Source organism: Hordeum vulgare, chromosome 1H (assembly GCF_904849725.1).
Source record: "Hordeum vulgare subsp. vulgare chromosome 1H, MorexV3_pseudomolecules_assembly, whole genome shotgun sequence".
NCBI classification, from domain to species: Eukaryota; Viridiplantae; Streptophyta; class Magnoliopsida; order Poales; family Poaceae; genus Hordeum; species Hordeum vulgare.
The window spans coordinates 13,820,868-13,837,020 of NC_058518.1; the positions used below are offsets into that span (position 1 = coordinate 13,820,868).

At 45.1% G+C, this 16,153-nt stretch overlaps 1 protein-coding gene and 1 long non-coding RNA gene across 9 annotated transcripts; both read right to left on the reverse strand.

The window, feature by feature from the left end:
- Positions 1 to 6,855: 6,855 nt before the first annotated feature.
- Positions 6,856 to 10,997, reverse strand: LOC123447548. The gene is made up of 4 exons (XR_006631523.1): positions 10,932 to 10,997; positions 10,170 to 10,379; positions 9,764 to 10,100; positions 6,856 to 7,086 (listed from the first exon to the last, which is right to left on the reverse strand). It is a non-coding gene; the product is annotated as an uncharacterized LOC123447548 (long non-coding RNA).
- Positions 10,998 to 11,096: 99 nt separating this feature from the next.
- LOC123447118 lies at positions 11,097 to 15,864 on the reverse strand. Of its 8 annotated transcripts, XR_006631506.1 has the most exons (7): positions 14,402 to 15,857; positions 13,800 to 13,887; positions 12,704 to 13,705; positions 12,091 to 12,282; positions 11,528 to 11,597; positions 11,276 to 11,440; positions 11,097 to 11,173 (listed from the first exon to the last, which is right to left on the reverse strand). XR_006631506.1 is itself a non-coding variant. In XM_045123797.1 (4 exons), exons 1-4 carry the CDS (start codon positions 15,278 to 15,280, stop codon positions 13,647 to 13,649), a joined length of 429 nt encoding a protein of 142 aa, XP_044979732.1. In that variant the 5' UTR covers positions 15,281 to 15,864; the 3' UTR covers positions 12,501 to 13,646. The 8 variants fall into 8 exon arrangements, 4 of the variants coding, with proteins under 4 accessions (XP_044979732.1, XP_044979662.1, XP_044979879.1 ...); XR_006631511.1 differs by lacking the exon at positions 11,528 to 11,597 and having other exon boundaries at positions 14,402 to 15,856; XR_006631502.1 differs by lacking the exons at positions 11,097 to 11,173; positions 11,276 to 11,440; positions 11,528 to 11,597 and having other exon boundaries at positions 11,896 to 12,282; positions 14,402 to 15,853.
- Between the last annotated feature and the right edge of the window lie 289 nt (positions 15,865 to 16,153).

A 16,153-nucleotide genomic window follows, 5' to 3' on the forward strand; every position in this document is an offset into this window, starting at 1 on the left:
AAGAACGCATCAAGTAGAACATGTTGTTAACAAAGCATACAGGAATCAGACGTTCTACAAACGTTCGCATGATAAGCCGATCACTATATCAAGGTTCACTGTTTTCCAGGTCTGGCTTGGTGCTCCAAAAACAAATTATGGTTGCCAGTTAGCGGGGTATGCTTCCTATAAAGCATGCTCGATACAATAGCTAGCTGCTTATAATAACCAAACAGGATCACAACAAAAAAGCAAAGGACATGATAGCCATGGGCTAATGAAAATGTTACACACCGATTCTACATTGTCCTGAATGTTTAAAAATGCAATCCTAGGCTACATAGCAACAAGGAAGAGCGTTACTCTGATGTTATGAATTCTGATGATGTCTAGATGTGCATAGATGAGCAGCAGCAACAACAACAACACAGCAGAAATTTGCCATCACTATCTAACATGAAAAGGAAAGCAGCAGTAATTTGACATCACTGTCGTCTAAGATGAAAAGGACAGCAGCAGCAACTTGACATCACTGTCGTCTAACATGAAAGAACAGCAGCACAGCAACAGAAACACTTGTTTATTGTTGGATTAGTCAAGAATTTGGTAAACCTTGGATCTCCTGTGAGCAGATGGACAGGTACGCTACATCGTAACAAGTAACATGTACTGCACGCATCAGGTAAAACTAAAATTACTTCATGGCCCGAGCAGATGCAAATTTCGGAACAGATACAGATACATCTTAACCGGGCTCGGACTGTCATGTTGAAAACGACAAGGGCAGATGACACCATGAGCGCTAGTTCGTCGGGGAGAACAAATGGAAGGGCCAAGCAATCTGACGAGCCGAAGGAACGCATGCAATCGGAAGGGAACAAAAACAATCATCGCTCGGCGTGGGTAAGAAGGCGCGCGCGGGGGTGTGGAGGGGGGAGGATGAGGTGCGTACCACGTCGATCCCTCTCTCCCGGTCGGTGACGGGGCGGCAGCGGGGCTTGACTCGCGAGCGCGGTGGGGGGCGACGCCAAGCCCGGCCATGACGGCGCTGGGTGCGGGGCTTCACCTCGGGGCTCTTGCTTGCTTGCGGGTCAGGAACGAAACCTACTGACGGCCGCTCCTGCGGTGAGGTAGCGAGATGCATTGCGGTGCGGCGGTTAGAGGAGCGGAGGAGGGTGGGAGCCGGAGGAAGACGAGGTGGGAGGAATGGGGATTTTACCTTGACAGCAGGAGGAATGGAAGCTTCGGTTTCGTTCCGAGGGACGCGGACGGACCCGGCTGCGCCTTTTATAGGCGGGGCGGCGAGAAGCGCAGCGCCCATCCTCGGCGGCCGCCAGTCGGTGGGGTGGGGTGGGCCCTGCTCGGCGCGGGCACCGGATCCGTTCGCGGGGCGCTGCTTGCTCATGGCGCGGCGTCGGCTAGTGGGCCCGATGGCGCGACGCGGCCTCCTTTTCTTTTCTTCTGCAGCAGGCGGCCGGGGCGTGGGGCGGCGAGGGGAGCGATGGTTTCCTGTTGCTTCCATCGGGGGAGGGAGCTTGGTTCGTTCTGTTGCGTTGGGGAGGAGGGGAGAAAGGTGGAGGGAGGCTTTGCCCGATGGCGATAAGATTGGGCCGGGCCGGACCGGGTGGTCGCGTCAGGGCCCGCCAATCGCGTCGTCGATTTTACTGCTGAAGTCCGTCGCAAAATTCATTATTTTCGGACGGAGGGAGCATCTATCTAATTTCAACCACACAAAAATCCGACAGAAACGGTCATCCTCATTCATGGGACACACGAAAACAAGAAAGCTACGGAAGTAAGTACTACCTCCGTTCCTAAATACAGGATGTATTTTTTTTCTTAAAAAAAATCAAACTTCACAAACTTTGACCAAGTGTAATGACAAGAAATATCAACATTTATAATATAAAATCATTATCGCTAGATTCACCCTGAAATATACTTTTATGTTATATATATTTTGTGTTGTATTTATTTATATATTTCGCTATAATGTTGGTCACAATGTTTGACTTTTTTTAAAACTAATACACCTTATATTTATATATTTTGCTATAATGTTGGTCAAACATACTCAAGTACTACCTCCGTTCCTAAATACATAATGTATTTTTTTTAAATCAAACTTCACAAACTTTAACCAAGCGTAATGACAAGAAATATCAACATTTAGAATATAAAATCATTATCGCTAGATTCACCCTGAAATATACTTTTATGTTAGCTCGGCGACGCGCCCCTCCGCGGCGGCGACAGGCGCTCCCTCTCGGCTACGCGGTCCATCTCGGCATCGCGTTCCCCTGCGACGGAGGGCAGGCGTTCCCATTCGGTGGCGTGTGTCCCGTCACGGGCGGGGGGTGGGACGGCGTGCGACGTACGATGGCGCGTGATGTACGCGGCGGATCTCATCTCCACCAACCTGATTCACCTCATCGACTTGGTCATATGGCTTCGAATGGAGGCGCTGAGGATCGTTCTTCTCGATGCTGATGGAAGAACGGTGGACGCCAGATTTCTCCGGGAGGGGGAGCGGATTGACATAGGTGAGATCGTTTCATTCCCTAGGGTTCGTGATAGGATTCCGATCACCGGAGTTGGTAGGGACGGTGGGGATGGCCCTGACGGCACCAGAGTTCCGGTGGGTGGTGATGTGGTTGGTGAGGGAGGCGACCATGGTCTTGGCCCACCGCGGCGTCCCCCTCCCCCAAGAGGTGGGCCTGGGCTGGGGGCGCGGACCCGTTGTGGGCGGTTTGGATGTTCGACACGTGGATCTAGAGGGATCGGACCGCCATGGGGAAAGCGTGCCTAGGGTTTCGGGATCTCCGGGTATAAAACAAGGAACGCCCCCTCCTTCGTTCGCTTTCGATCTCGCAGATAGCCTTTCTCACTTCTGGAGTGCCCCGTGCGGCGCTTAATCTAGGGTTAGCCAAAGCTTTGTCTGGTGGGAAGGGAAGATTAAGGGTGATCCCCGTTCCTACGCGCAAGTAACTGTTGCTCCTCCTCCTCTCATCCATCCTATATCCACTAAGAAATCCAAGATGCGAGGGGACGGTTTGGTGCGGGGCGCCATGGCCGTGGTGCTGGGAGATTCAACCGAGGAGCTGGGCGTGGGTTCGACTCCAATGTTTGGAAGCGCAAAGCAGAGACATGGGCTTCTTCCTCGGCAAGAGCCTCTGGATCCGAGGCTTCTGGATTCGACAAGTGGGATGTAGCGGCAGGGGGAGAACAGGGAGATCGTGGCCACTAGGAGCCGTGGAAGAAAGGAGGTGAAGGAAGATCTTCACCTTGTCATGACGGCAAAGTTGATGCACACAAGCAGGCCGCCCCTCCCCGCCAGGAGAAGTGGGGAGGTGGGGGTGATGACCCACAAGTGTAGGGGATCTATCGTAGCCCTTTCGATAAGTAAGAGTGTCGAACCCAACGAGGAGCAGAAGGATCTGACAAGTGGTTTTCAGCAAGGTATTCTGTGCAAGCACTGAAATTATCGATAACAGATAGTTGTGTGATAAGATGATTCGTAGCAAGTAGCAAGTAACAATAGTAACAAAGGTGCAGCAAGATGGCCCAATCCCTTTTGTAGCAAGGGACAATTTTGGACAAACTCTTATAGGAGGTAAAGCGCTCCCGAGGACACATGGGAATTTCTGTCAAGCTAGTTTTCATCATGTTCATATGATTCGCGTTCGCTACTTTGATAGTTTGATATGTGGGTGGACCGGTGCTTGGGTGCTAACCTTACTTGGACAAACAACCCACTTATGATTAACCCCTCTCGCAAGCATCCGCAACTACGAAAGAAGAATTAAGACAAAGTCTAACCATAGCATTAAACTAGTGGATCCAAATCAGTCCCTTACGAAGCAACGCATAAACTAGGGTTTAAGCTTCTGTCACTCTAGCAACCCATCATCTACTTACTACTTCCCAATGCCTTACTCTAGGCCCAAATAATGGTGAAGTGTTATGTAGTCGACGTTCACATAACACCACTAGAGGAAAACCAACATAAAACGCATCAAAATATCGAACGAACGGCAAAACTGGGTTGAAGGTTTGTGGATGCACAAGTAGTATCTCTACTTAGTGCAGAAGTTTTGGCTGATAAGAGGTGGAAGCAATCGTCACATGCTAAGGGATCTCTAGTCATATAATCATTGTTCAGAACCAAGCAAACATAATTCATTATGTTGTCTTCCTTGTCCAACATCTACTTCTAAGCATGGAATAGTTTAATGAGTGTTCACAATCATAGATGGTGTCCAAGATGATATATTTATATGTGAACCTATCTTTCTTTATTACTTCTTATTAATTGCAGCAATGACCAAGGTCTACGTTTGTCCATCCACAACAAGTTTCAATCAACATTCTTTTTATATGTGGAGCCATCACTTCCCATAAGATTATTACATGATCTTTCATGCTTTTGTTCTTTTATCATTCTTTTCTTTCAGATCATGGCATGAAGCAACGCCCTTAACCAAAACACTCATTATTATATGACTCACGAACTCGAATACAACGGGGGTGACACAAAGCAAACCTCAAGCCTAAAACACTAAGAACTTTGTTCTACTATAGAAAGATAAAACCAAAAAGAACGAACTAAGAAAAAGGTAAAGGCAAAAGATGTGATGGTGATACTATACCGGGGCAACTCCCCCAAGCTTGGCACAAGCCAAGGGGATTGCCCATACCCGTTCTTAGTTGTCTTCCTTCGAAGGTGATGGTGGTGGAGTTGTTGCAGAGGTCTTGAACTTGTTTAATTTCCTCTTGAGCATAAAATTCTGCTCCTTCAGATCATTAATTTCCTCTTCAAGCCTCAACACCCTTTGGCATAATTCTTGCTTACTCTCCTGCAAAAGATGAGAAGGGATAAACAAAATCTTAGGCTTCTTCCTTGAGTCAGGGAGGCTCGACTTCTTGAACTCCACATGTGTGTCTCCAGCTGGGGGTAGAGGAGCCTCCTCTTCATCGGAACTTGTTCCTTCCTTCCCCTTGGGATCATAATCTTCTTCCTCATCAGTGGTTCAACCATAATGATCCAAGTCCCCATAGACCTTGGGGTTAGCAAGGTAATTGGCCACATAGCTCTCCCCCTCTGAATCTTGAGAAGACATCTTGCCCCTAAATATGCGACAGAAACATGCTTGAGACGAAAACAGAGGATAATTGTGTGATACGAGGGTCAGACCTTTCGGGAGAATATATAATGGTTTTTTTCCGACTAGGAGTACTCCGCAAGAAAACGGAGTCCAGAAGGCACACGAGGTGGTCACAAGCCCCCCAGGCGCGGCCAGGGGGGTGGCCCGCGCCTGGCAGGCTTGTCGCCTCCTCGTGCGCTTTCCGGACTACTTTAAATTTTTCTATTTTCTAAAAATTCCAAAACGGAGAAAATTTCCTACTGGAAAAGTTTTGGAGTCGGTTTACTTATCGAATCACATACCTCTTCGTTTTTGGAGTCTGAAAGAGGCTGATAAATATCCCTTATGTACTCCTCCGGAGTTATGGTATTGATAATTTTGCTTTCAACATTTATGGGAGTACGTGAGATATAATGCTTGATTCTTTGCCCATTTACCACTCTCGGAAAATTATCTTCCGTGTTGTTGATCCTGATGGCACCAGGACGATATACTTCCTCAACAATGTAAGGACCTTCCCATTTAGAGATAAGCTTGCCTGCAAAAAATCCTAAATAGCAAGACATAATCACCTACATTGAACTCACGTTTTTGTATCCTTTTATCATGCCACCTCTTAACCTTTTCTTTAAACAACTTGGCATTCTCTTATGCTTGAGCCCTCCATTCATCAGGTGAGCTAATATCAAATAACCTCTTCTCACCAGCAAGTTTGAAATCAAAGTTGAGCTCTTTGATTGCCCAATAAGCCTTATGCTCTGGCTCAAGAGGTAAATGACATGCTTTGCCGGTTGGTGGGAAATATTACACGGTGGGGCTTGCGGCTGTATGCTGGGCTTTTGGTTGGCTAGGAACAGGGCAACTTTCGAAAATAAAATGATCAAAACTCCCTTTGAAATTGTATTTTCAATGTGTCCGTTCCTTCTATATTGGGCAGGCTTGCAGCAGAAGGATGATGCAGGAGAGCTTCGTTCTGGCGCGGAGATGGTTAGAGCGAATACTATGCGGCTGATGAAGTTTAGCAAGGCAGCTAGGCAGGGGATCACAGGGGAGTAAACGCGCTCTGATATGAAGGTCTTCGAGCTGTCTGTTGAAGATATCATGTAGGGTGTTAGTCCTTATGCCTGTTCGAGTCTGTGATGTTTTGTGTAGTTTCGAGTCTATGCGATTGTTGGTTTTTATGCTATGGCAGTCGTGTTGATGGCAAACGTCTATTTCATAGGTGAAAGCTGGCAGTCAGCTCAAACTATGTGTCGTACCAGTGCTCTTTTCCTTTTTTGTAACTTTGTGGAACTTTCGATGTAATGGAAATGGGTGTCGGTTCAAAAAAAATATATACTTTTATGTTATATATATTTGGTGTTGTATTTATTTATATATTTTGATATAATGTTGGTCAAACATAGACAATGTTTGACTTTTTTAAAAATTAATACACCTTATATTTAGGTACTCCTATATGATAGGTACCAAAATAGGCACACACACAAAAACTGCCAGTAATTACTCCTTATATGTAGCAAAAGAAAAGTTTTTTATATTTTCAAAGTAAATATATATATATATATATATATATATATATATATATATATATATATATTAAAAAAATTAGGCGAGATTTTTCTTCAAATGGAAAATGTTAAAAATATGTCATTCAAAAGACTGCACTGTGCACTGCAGTGCGTGCCTATCAAGTCGCACTACAGCGCGTATCACGCTGACTGGCTGGATATGATCATATAAACGGGGCTCTGTCCTTTCTTTGGTGAACAATGGTTAAGGTTGTTTGCCAAGCTATCCAACAAAAAACAAACATGCTGAGCGTCGTTGCATGTGCAAGCCTTGGACATTCCCACAGGAAGCTTGACCTCCACAGCAAACCATGGCCTCGTTGGGCCGGGCAAATATTTGTCAGCGGCAACAACTCTCTGCAAACTCCACGCAACTCTTCTGTTCAAACCGCCTGCAGAGAATGAACATGATCATCTCAGCATAATTAGCAAGCAAGAAACTTCTGCCACCAGTTTCAGCTAGCAGGCAAATAATATACCGAGTGGACATGATAAAGAATCAAGCACGGAAGCTGCTCTCTTGGACTGCTTCCGCGAGATTTCGGTCAAGCATGTAGCTCATATAAAAGCTTTAGAGGCTTAATAAAATGCATGAATATTGTTGGAGAAAATTATGCTCGCACCATGGTTCAAACTCCAAACCTCCAGCCAACATGAAAGGGGCAGCTACCAACAGAACACACCACTAAATGTGATAAATTCAAGTATGATATCTCTTTTATATAAAAAACACAGCGGTTTCTCTATTTCGGTTTAAATTTTGCTTATCAGCTCCTTTTTCTTTTGTATTTCTTTTTTACCCTATTTTCATTTTTTTAATTCGTGATTTTTAAATATCTTAAACTTTTCTTAAATTCATTTTATCATTTTTAAATCTTTATTATTCTTTTGAAACTTATTCAATAAATTGAAAAATAGTTTAGATAAACGTATCTATGTACATCATGTGGAACGCACGGGTCATAAAAAATAGTTTAGATAAACGTATGTACGTACATCGTGTGTTATAATGCGATGATGTTACTCCGAGTCATGAAAACGGACCCAAATTTAGTTTGTGCATAATTTTGAAATTTCAAATTACGTATGAAATTTTTAAAAAGTTCTGCACATTTTCCAAATTTGTTAACAACTTCTCAACAATTTAGGGTTTAGAATACCAAAATTACGGTTTAAGTAATAGGTCGTCAATTTTTAAAATAATGTGATGATGTTATAATGCGATAAACATATGCATATACATCATTTGAAACGCATGGGTGTCGGTAAGGGCGAAAGAAGTGTTATAATGCGATGATGTTACTCCGACTCATGAAACAGAACTAATTTTAATTTGTGCACAATTTTGGAATTTCAAACTATGTATGAAAATTTTAAAAACTTCAATACATTTTCCAAAGTTGTTAACGACTTCCCAACAATTTAGGGTTTAGGGTTTTGAATACCAAAATTACGGTTTAAGTAATAGTTCATCAATTTTTAAAATAACAGATCATCAACTTTATAAAAGCTTCGTTAACTTTCAATAAAAGTTCGCGTATTTCAGGAATAGTTCACGAATTTAGAAAAGAAAAAAATACTTCAGCAATCTGTGAAAAATCACCTATTTTTAAGAAAAAATGACGAACTTGAAAAAATGATCATTTTAAAAAACAAATGGTGCGAGGTTTAAAAAGCTAACACATTTAGAAAGGAAAAGGAAATCAAAAAAATGAAAAGGAAAAAAATAAATATAAAAAGGAAACAATACAAAGAATACTGCATTTCCAGTGTTGTTTATTAGAGTAAAAAATAGTTGTAGCACGTAAGGTCATGTTGACCAGTTGGTTAATGCAGCTTTGGTAATACCTAAATGTGCATGGTTCGAATCTTGCTTCTCACATAATATTTTTGGTGGTTTAAAAAATAAAGAAAACATGAACAGTGCTCAGGGTGTGTGCTTATGAAAAAAAAAATATGACCATCTTGCCCTTTATTATGAAGAGGTATCGATTAATCTGGACTGTTCTTGTGTTTAGGGGGGGTGTACTGAAGCAGAAGTGTTACATCTCTGGTGAATGAAGCAAGAGGATTTTCATCGATATGGCTATGAGATGTGTCACTTCATTAAGGTACGAGGTCAAATTGAATGGAGGTTCTTTGAAGCTTTTCGTGCCGTCTATAGGTTTGAGACAACAGGATCCCATCTTCCCCTACCTCTTCATTCTGTGGGCTCAAGGTTTTTCTGGGCTCATTCGGAAAAAGCAGGAAGAAGGGGAAATCAAGGGCATCAAATTTGGAGCAGAAGGCCCTCACATCACTCACCTTATCTTTGCTGGTGAGAGTCTAGTATTCCTGGAAGCAACAGAAGAAAGCATGCTGACCCTTCGATCGGTTTTGCAGAAATACGAAACGAGCTCTGGTCAAAGGGTGATCCTTCAGAAATCCTCCATTTTCTTTGGCCCAGGAGTTCAACAGGAACCAAAAGCCGGCCTGAAGGATATTATTGGTGTTGGAAATGAGGCGCTCAATGGAAGGTATTTGGGCTTGCCAATAATGGTGGGAAGATCCAAAAATGACGCATTCTAACAGATCCTAGAAAGAGCTTGGGGCAAGGTACTGGGTTGTAAGGGCCATGGACTCTCAAAAGCAGAGAGATTTTTGTGAAGTCGGTATTGTAAGAGCTGTTTTGCCTTTATGAAATCTCAAAGTAAACAACTCTCTTCTGTCATGTCAAGATTTTGGTGGGGCTCAAGCAAGGCGCAACAGAAGGTACACTGGATCAGCTGGGAGAAGATGACAAGGCCAGGGAGCTTGGGCGGTGCTGCATTTAGAGACATGAAAGCCTTCGATCATGCTCTTCTAGCGAGACAGGGCTGGAGAATTCTAACCTACCCAGATACTCTATGTGCTAGAGTCCTAAAAGCTAGATACTTCAAGCATACGAGTTTCCTCGAAGCAGGAATGAACCCAAGAAATGCCTCCTTGACATGGAAGAGGATTTTGCATGGGCGTTGTCTGCTGCAAAAGAGTTACTCTGGATCATAGTAAATGAGGAGAATGTGAAGGTGTGGCAGGACAAGTGGATACCAAGGAGTGGTAGCAAAAGTCCCCCAATTGTTAAAGGGCAGCCCGGTGCATGTAGCTCCCGCTTGTGCAGGGTCCGTGGAAGGGTCCGACCACATTAGGGTCTCAAAAAAAAACTCCAGTTCGGCCACCTGCTGCCGTCGAGTCAAGGAAAGCTCTAACGAACACACATGGTGGAAGAAGCAGCAGGAACATATTTATATATATATGCACAAATGCTGTGATTTCTTAGACTAGTAAAAAGGATATATCCTCCAAGCTCTAGCAACTGCTTCGTCTCTTCCATCAGATCCTTCATAAGAACTCTCTTTGCCCCGACATCAGCCAGTTCCTCACAGAGCTGTAAAACAAGGCAACAATTTTAATCATCAAATAACGCACATTAATGCAAAAGCAGCGAACTGAATACTTGGAAAAAGCAAGTGGGCCAGCGCCTCCGCCTCCGCCTCCAGCTCTCAGGCCGTGCTCAGGCCGTCAGGCGCCCTCAAGCCTCCTCAGGCCGTGCTCCAGCGCATGAGCCCGCGCTCAGAGCTCCAGCGCCTGCTTCTGCTCTGGGCCCTCGCGGTGGTGATGCCCGACCTCAGTTTCAGCCCTCCACAAGAGGAGGAAGATGGAAGACCTGAAGATCATCAAGAAGAAGATCACGCAGATGGTCATCAAGATGAAAATAATGCGGCAGGTTTGCTCCTAAATTTTGAAACTGAACTGAAATTTTGTGTTCCTGAATTTTGCATCACTGACGCTTGACACTGAATTTGCAGACTTGACACTAAATTGACACGGGAGTACAAACTGAAACTGAACTGAATTGACATGAGTAATAAATTCTGACCATGCAGTAATGACCAAATGCTGTTCAGAATGTCAAGGAGTACAAACTGGAAGGAGTAATGCTGAATAAAATTCTGTAACAATGTTGTACAAATCCTGAACAAACTGAAACTGTATACGATTCAATTTTCAAACTAAATTCAGTTTAGTCATGATCATGCTTTGGAACTAAATTGAAACTGAACTTGCTGTGTAACCCTAAATGGACTCCAGAAACAGGAGTAAACTTGAGCATAATGAAGAGTGGAAATGACCAAATGAACTTGTACTCCTAAATTCCTTTTTTTATATATAAAGAGAGCATGGTAGAATGTGAAGGTGTGGCAGGACAACTGGATACCAAGGAGTGGTAGCAAAATTCCCCCACTGCTCTAAAAAAAATCTCCAGTTTGGCCACCTGCTTGTGTCGAGTCAAGAAAAGCTCTAACGAGCACACGCAGTGGAAGAAGCAGAAGGAACACATATATATGCACGAATGCAGTGATTTCTTAGACTAGTAAAAAGGATATCCTCCAAGCTCTAGCAACTGCTTTGTCTCTGCCATCAGATCCTCCATAAAAACTCTCTTTGCCCCGACATCAGCTGTAAAACAAGGCAACAAATTTTTTGAAAGAGCTATTAGACTTCATGTCCATATAAATCATCAAATAATGCACATTCATGCAAAAGCAGCAAACTGAATACTTGAAAAAAGCAAGTGGGCCAGCGCCTCCGCCTCCAGCTCTCAGGCCGCGCTCTAGCGCCTGAGCCTGCGCTCAGAGCTCCAGCACCTCCTTCTGCTCTGGGCCCTCGCGGTGGTGATGCCCGACCTCAGTTTCAGTCCTCCACAAGAGGAGGACGATGGAAGATCTGAAGATCATCAAGAAGAAGATCACATAGATGGTCATCAAGATGAAAATAACGCGGCAGGTTTACTCCTAAATTTTGAAACTCAACTGAATTTTGTATCACTGACACTTGGCACTGAATTTGCACACTTGACACTAAATTGACACCGGAGTACAAACTGCACTGAAATTTGTGTTAAAACTGAACAGTGGAATTTCAACAGTGGAGTACAAACAGGAGTTTACTCTAAATATACTGAAATTGAAACTGAAACTGGGCATTCTGATCATGATTTAAGAAGTGGAGTACAAACTGGAGTATAAACAGTGGAGTACAAACTGAAACTGAACTGAATTGACATAGGAGTATAAATTCTGAACATGCTGTAATGACCAAATGCTGTTCAGAATGTCAAGGAGTAGAAACTGGAAGGAGTAATGCTGAACAAAATTCTGTAAAAATGTTCTACAAAATCCTGAACAAACTGAAACTGTATAAAATTCAGTTTTCAAACTAAATTCAGTTTAGTCATGATCATGCTTTGGAACTAAACTGAAACTGAACTTGCTGTGTACCCCTAAATGTGAGTAAACTTTAGCATAATGAATAGTGGAAATGACCAAATGAGCAGTGGAAATGACCAAACGAACAGTGAAAATGACCAAACGAACATTCAGAGGAGGAGCGTCCATGCAGCGAGCTCTCTGGTTGTAGTCCTGGAAACTGAACGACCGCAGCCATCACCCTGCTATAATTCTTCTCCCATTCAGACGCCATCCATGAGCCGCCATGAAGACCTCCACAGCAACCTTCCCTACTTGTCTCACGCCCGCCGCCATCATTCTACTTCTTTCGGGGGCTGTCTGTAAAATGTTCCAATCATGAAGCCATTTTAGAATCAAGTTAACAGGGGTACAAGGATCATCAACCTTGTTATTATCAAAAACCACACTATTAAGCAGTTTCCACAGGGTCTAGAAAATGGCAGAAATACCCACCACTACCAGGCCTCTCTCATTTTTGTTCAATTTTTTCACCCAAGTGCCAAACAAAGAATTTATGTTATCAGGTATACCAAACAGATTAAAGGCACATTTCATAACATTCCAAAGCAACCTGGCAACCGAGCAGGTGAACAAAAGGTGGTTAATAGTTTCATCCCGTCCACAGAAAGGGCATTTCTTATCACCTTTCCTCGGCTCCAAAGAAAATATACCAAATGGGCAAAAACATAACAGCTAGAAAAGTGTTTATCTTAGACTATTTCGAGAAATTAGACATAACTGTTTCCTCGGCTCCCTCCTCCGGCACACCATCAGCAGTTCAGCACCTCCAGCCACTCTGTCGTGGCGACCACCATCAGCTGATCCGTGGTCCGGTGTGGAAGATGCTCTGTCTGCTTGGCATGGCACACTGTCCAGGACCTCCTACTGGAGCATCTGGTCTTCTGGGTCAACAGCCGCCGCCACAGGCACAACACTACGTCTGCGCCCTTGCACCAACCTGCACCACCCATGCCCTGGCACCATCCTTCCACCTACTGACTTTGCGATGTTCTACGACCTGCACCGCCACCAGCTACACCAACTCCACCGTCTGCTCCGACAGGTACGACTGCACCAAGCTGGGACCAGGCAGCTTTTCTTGCTGCCATGAACTACACCGGACAGGGCAATAGAGCTGGCTGATCTTCAACTCAGGTGCTTTGCCTGTCTTTGTGCCTATACAAGTGGTGCTGAACCAACATTATCACCAGCACTACAGCCGGTTATGTCTACTTCTGCAGAAGACATTGGGCCCACTATCAACCACCAGCCAGCTACCTCTGCTGATGCATTGGATCAGCAGTCACATCACTTCGCCTCTCGTCAGATCATCATACAAATTCTGCTGCTGCTTCCCCTGTTATGCCCAATGCTCCTTCTTCCCCTGATTCTTCTGAACCATCACCTTCACCATCCACTGCTCTCCCAGTTCCTATTCCTCAAAATGAGCATCACATGTGCACTTGTGCCAAGGCTGGTCTTGGTATTCCTAAACCTGTCTTTGATCTTCATGCCACTTCCATTTCGCCTCTTCCCACATCTGGCTACAGTGTGTTCCTCGTGAAGTTTCCTGATCATCCAAGCAATAGCTTACTGTTTCTCGTTCATCGGCCGAGGCTGAGTATCACTCAGTGTCTCATGCTGTAGCTGTGACAACTCCTTTACGAGCTACAACAATCAATTCAGCAGGTTGCCATTGGATTCCGTAATGACATATCAGCTGGGTATTTGTCATCAAATCCTGTACAACATAGGAAAACTAAGCATATTTGAGATAGATATACACTTTTTTAGGGAAAAGGTGGTATTAGGCCAAGTCAGAGTGCTCCGCTTACCTACCACAGCAGGGGGTGTTATAAAAGGTCTGCTCATAGCTATCTTCGGTGACATCAGGTCCAGTCTCAAGGGTCACAACGCCTGACACTGAAACATCAAGGGGTGTTAGACAGTATCCCACATGAGATTTGAAGCTTTGAAATGATATTTAAACTACTAGCATAAAGCAAACAAGAGATGCAGCCCAGTAGCCCACCACAGCTGATTGCATAAGCTCATCCTTACCCTTGCATTCATTTCAAGCAGCTGTCTCAAGAACTCAAGTCTCTGAAACAACAAGGCAGGTGCATGTATAAATTAGGTTCTAACATAAAACGATCCTACTAGAGAACAACAAATGTCATCCTACTCGGGTCACATCTTACTGTCTTCCTTGCTCCTCGACATAACATCGAGCACCAAAAGCGCAACCTCACTAGTTCCAATTTCAGTCATACACACAAGACACGTCATATTCACCCAGGACCCTATGCAAAATGGCCACTCCCTCGAATTTCCTCGTGATTCAAAAAATTCTCAAACATTGACATGCTCACTACCTTTATATAAACCTGACCACACAAGTGTTGCTCGAACCCCACATGTATTGCTTGACAATTACCTGAAAATGATGCCCACTGTAGTTCCAGCTGGATGGTCTCCTGATTGAACTTGAACAGTGGCCATGGTGTCGGTCGGAGCTTTGGTTCCATCATAGCCCTGCAGCTCAGTTGAAAGAAAGAACATACATGCACAAGAAGCTTGTTGAGCTTGAGCATGAAATTCATGTGAGGACTGCATAGAAGATGACAACAACTCAAACCGCCTTAGCTGAAGACCAATACTGTTGGAGAGTTCTGTGTTCAGAACACCCAATTTCTACACATTCCGAAACAGATGCGTAACCAGAGTAGCAAGACAAGACTGATGCAGGACATGAGCCCGCAAGCCAGTGACTGACATGAAAGAGTTTGACATGCTTACTGAATTCTGAGTCCACATTGTCCTGTTTCAAGGACCACAAGCACAAGAACAGACCAGAGAATATCCTTATGTAGTGTCCAATGAGGATATACCGCCACTCACATGTATCTCCAACATGAAAGTGTTTCTTAGGAATGGAACTAGTATTTAACCCAATGCCATGCAACTGGACAATCAAATATGGATGCTCCAGGAACCTCCCCACTGAAAACGACGGCCAAGGAAGCGGCCGTAAATTGGTTTCCTCTGCATGATCCCTCCAAAACGACGGCCATGGCTTTGGTTGTAGCACCAGGCACGAGGGTGTGGTAGCCGGGTGGAGCGCATACCTCAGTCTGTTGGTGTCGCGACAGGAGTATTTCGTCGAACACCTGGTCAGCGTCAGTGCAGCAGGGTCGCCGGGGACGAGGAAGCTCACGCTGTGGTCCACCACACCCGTCGCTGGGGTAGTATTGACGGAGAGAGCATCGAACCCCTGCACGTCGACCTCGGGGTCGGTGTGGGTGGTGATCTCCATGGGAGGACCGACCTCCTTGGTGATGGAGTGTGTGTCGTTGCCGATGGAGGACGTTGCCGGCGCGGGTGTGAGATGCTCGACCTCCCTGTTGTCGAGGCCGACCGCTGGCTCGGAACAGACGGTGGCGGCGGCGGCGGCGGCGTTCACTCACGGCCCTCGTTGACGACGGCGGTGGGGACGACTTGGTTCAGGCAATCCGTCGAACGGGTGACCCGCGCCACCGCGCTGCAGACGGTGGGCGCGTCGTGGATGGCCCCGAGACCCTCCCGGGCCTTGGTGGTGGACCGGCAGACGTCAGGGACGGGCGCCAGTGCCCCGGTAGTGGTCTCGAGCGCAGGGGTCGGCGGTGGTGGGTCGTGGACGACGGCGGTGTGGGGGAGGACCTCTTCTCCAGGCCTGGCCGCCAGGCGGTGACCAGAGCATCCGGCTTCGCGTTGAGGGACTCGACGGCGTTGGTGCGGGCGTCGAGCACGGCATTGAGACGCTCGAGGTATGCCGTGCGTGATGATTCCGTCGGATGGGGGTGGTGAAAGGAAAATTTCGGGGAAAAAAAGGTGGTGCCTGGCTCTGTATACCAGGTGGTGTGCAGGTTCACAACCTCTGCCACACACTCTTTAGAGCATGGTTATATAGCCAGGCTGTAAGCAGTTTTATAGCTCATCTTATAGCTAGATTGTACTCCCTCCGTTCCAAAATATAAGACCTTTTAGTATTTCATTAGAAGACTGAATTTATATTCTAAAATATGTCTATATACATCCGTATGTGGTTTATAGTACAATCTCTAAAAGGTCTTATATTTAGGAACGGAGGGAGTACAATAGTTAGTTGTAAAAGAGTACTATTTTTATCATATATGGCCCATCTTTCATT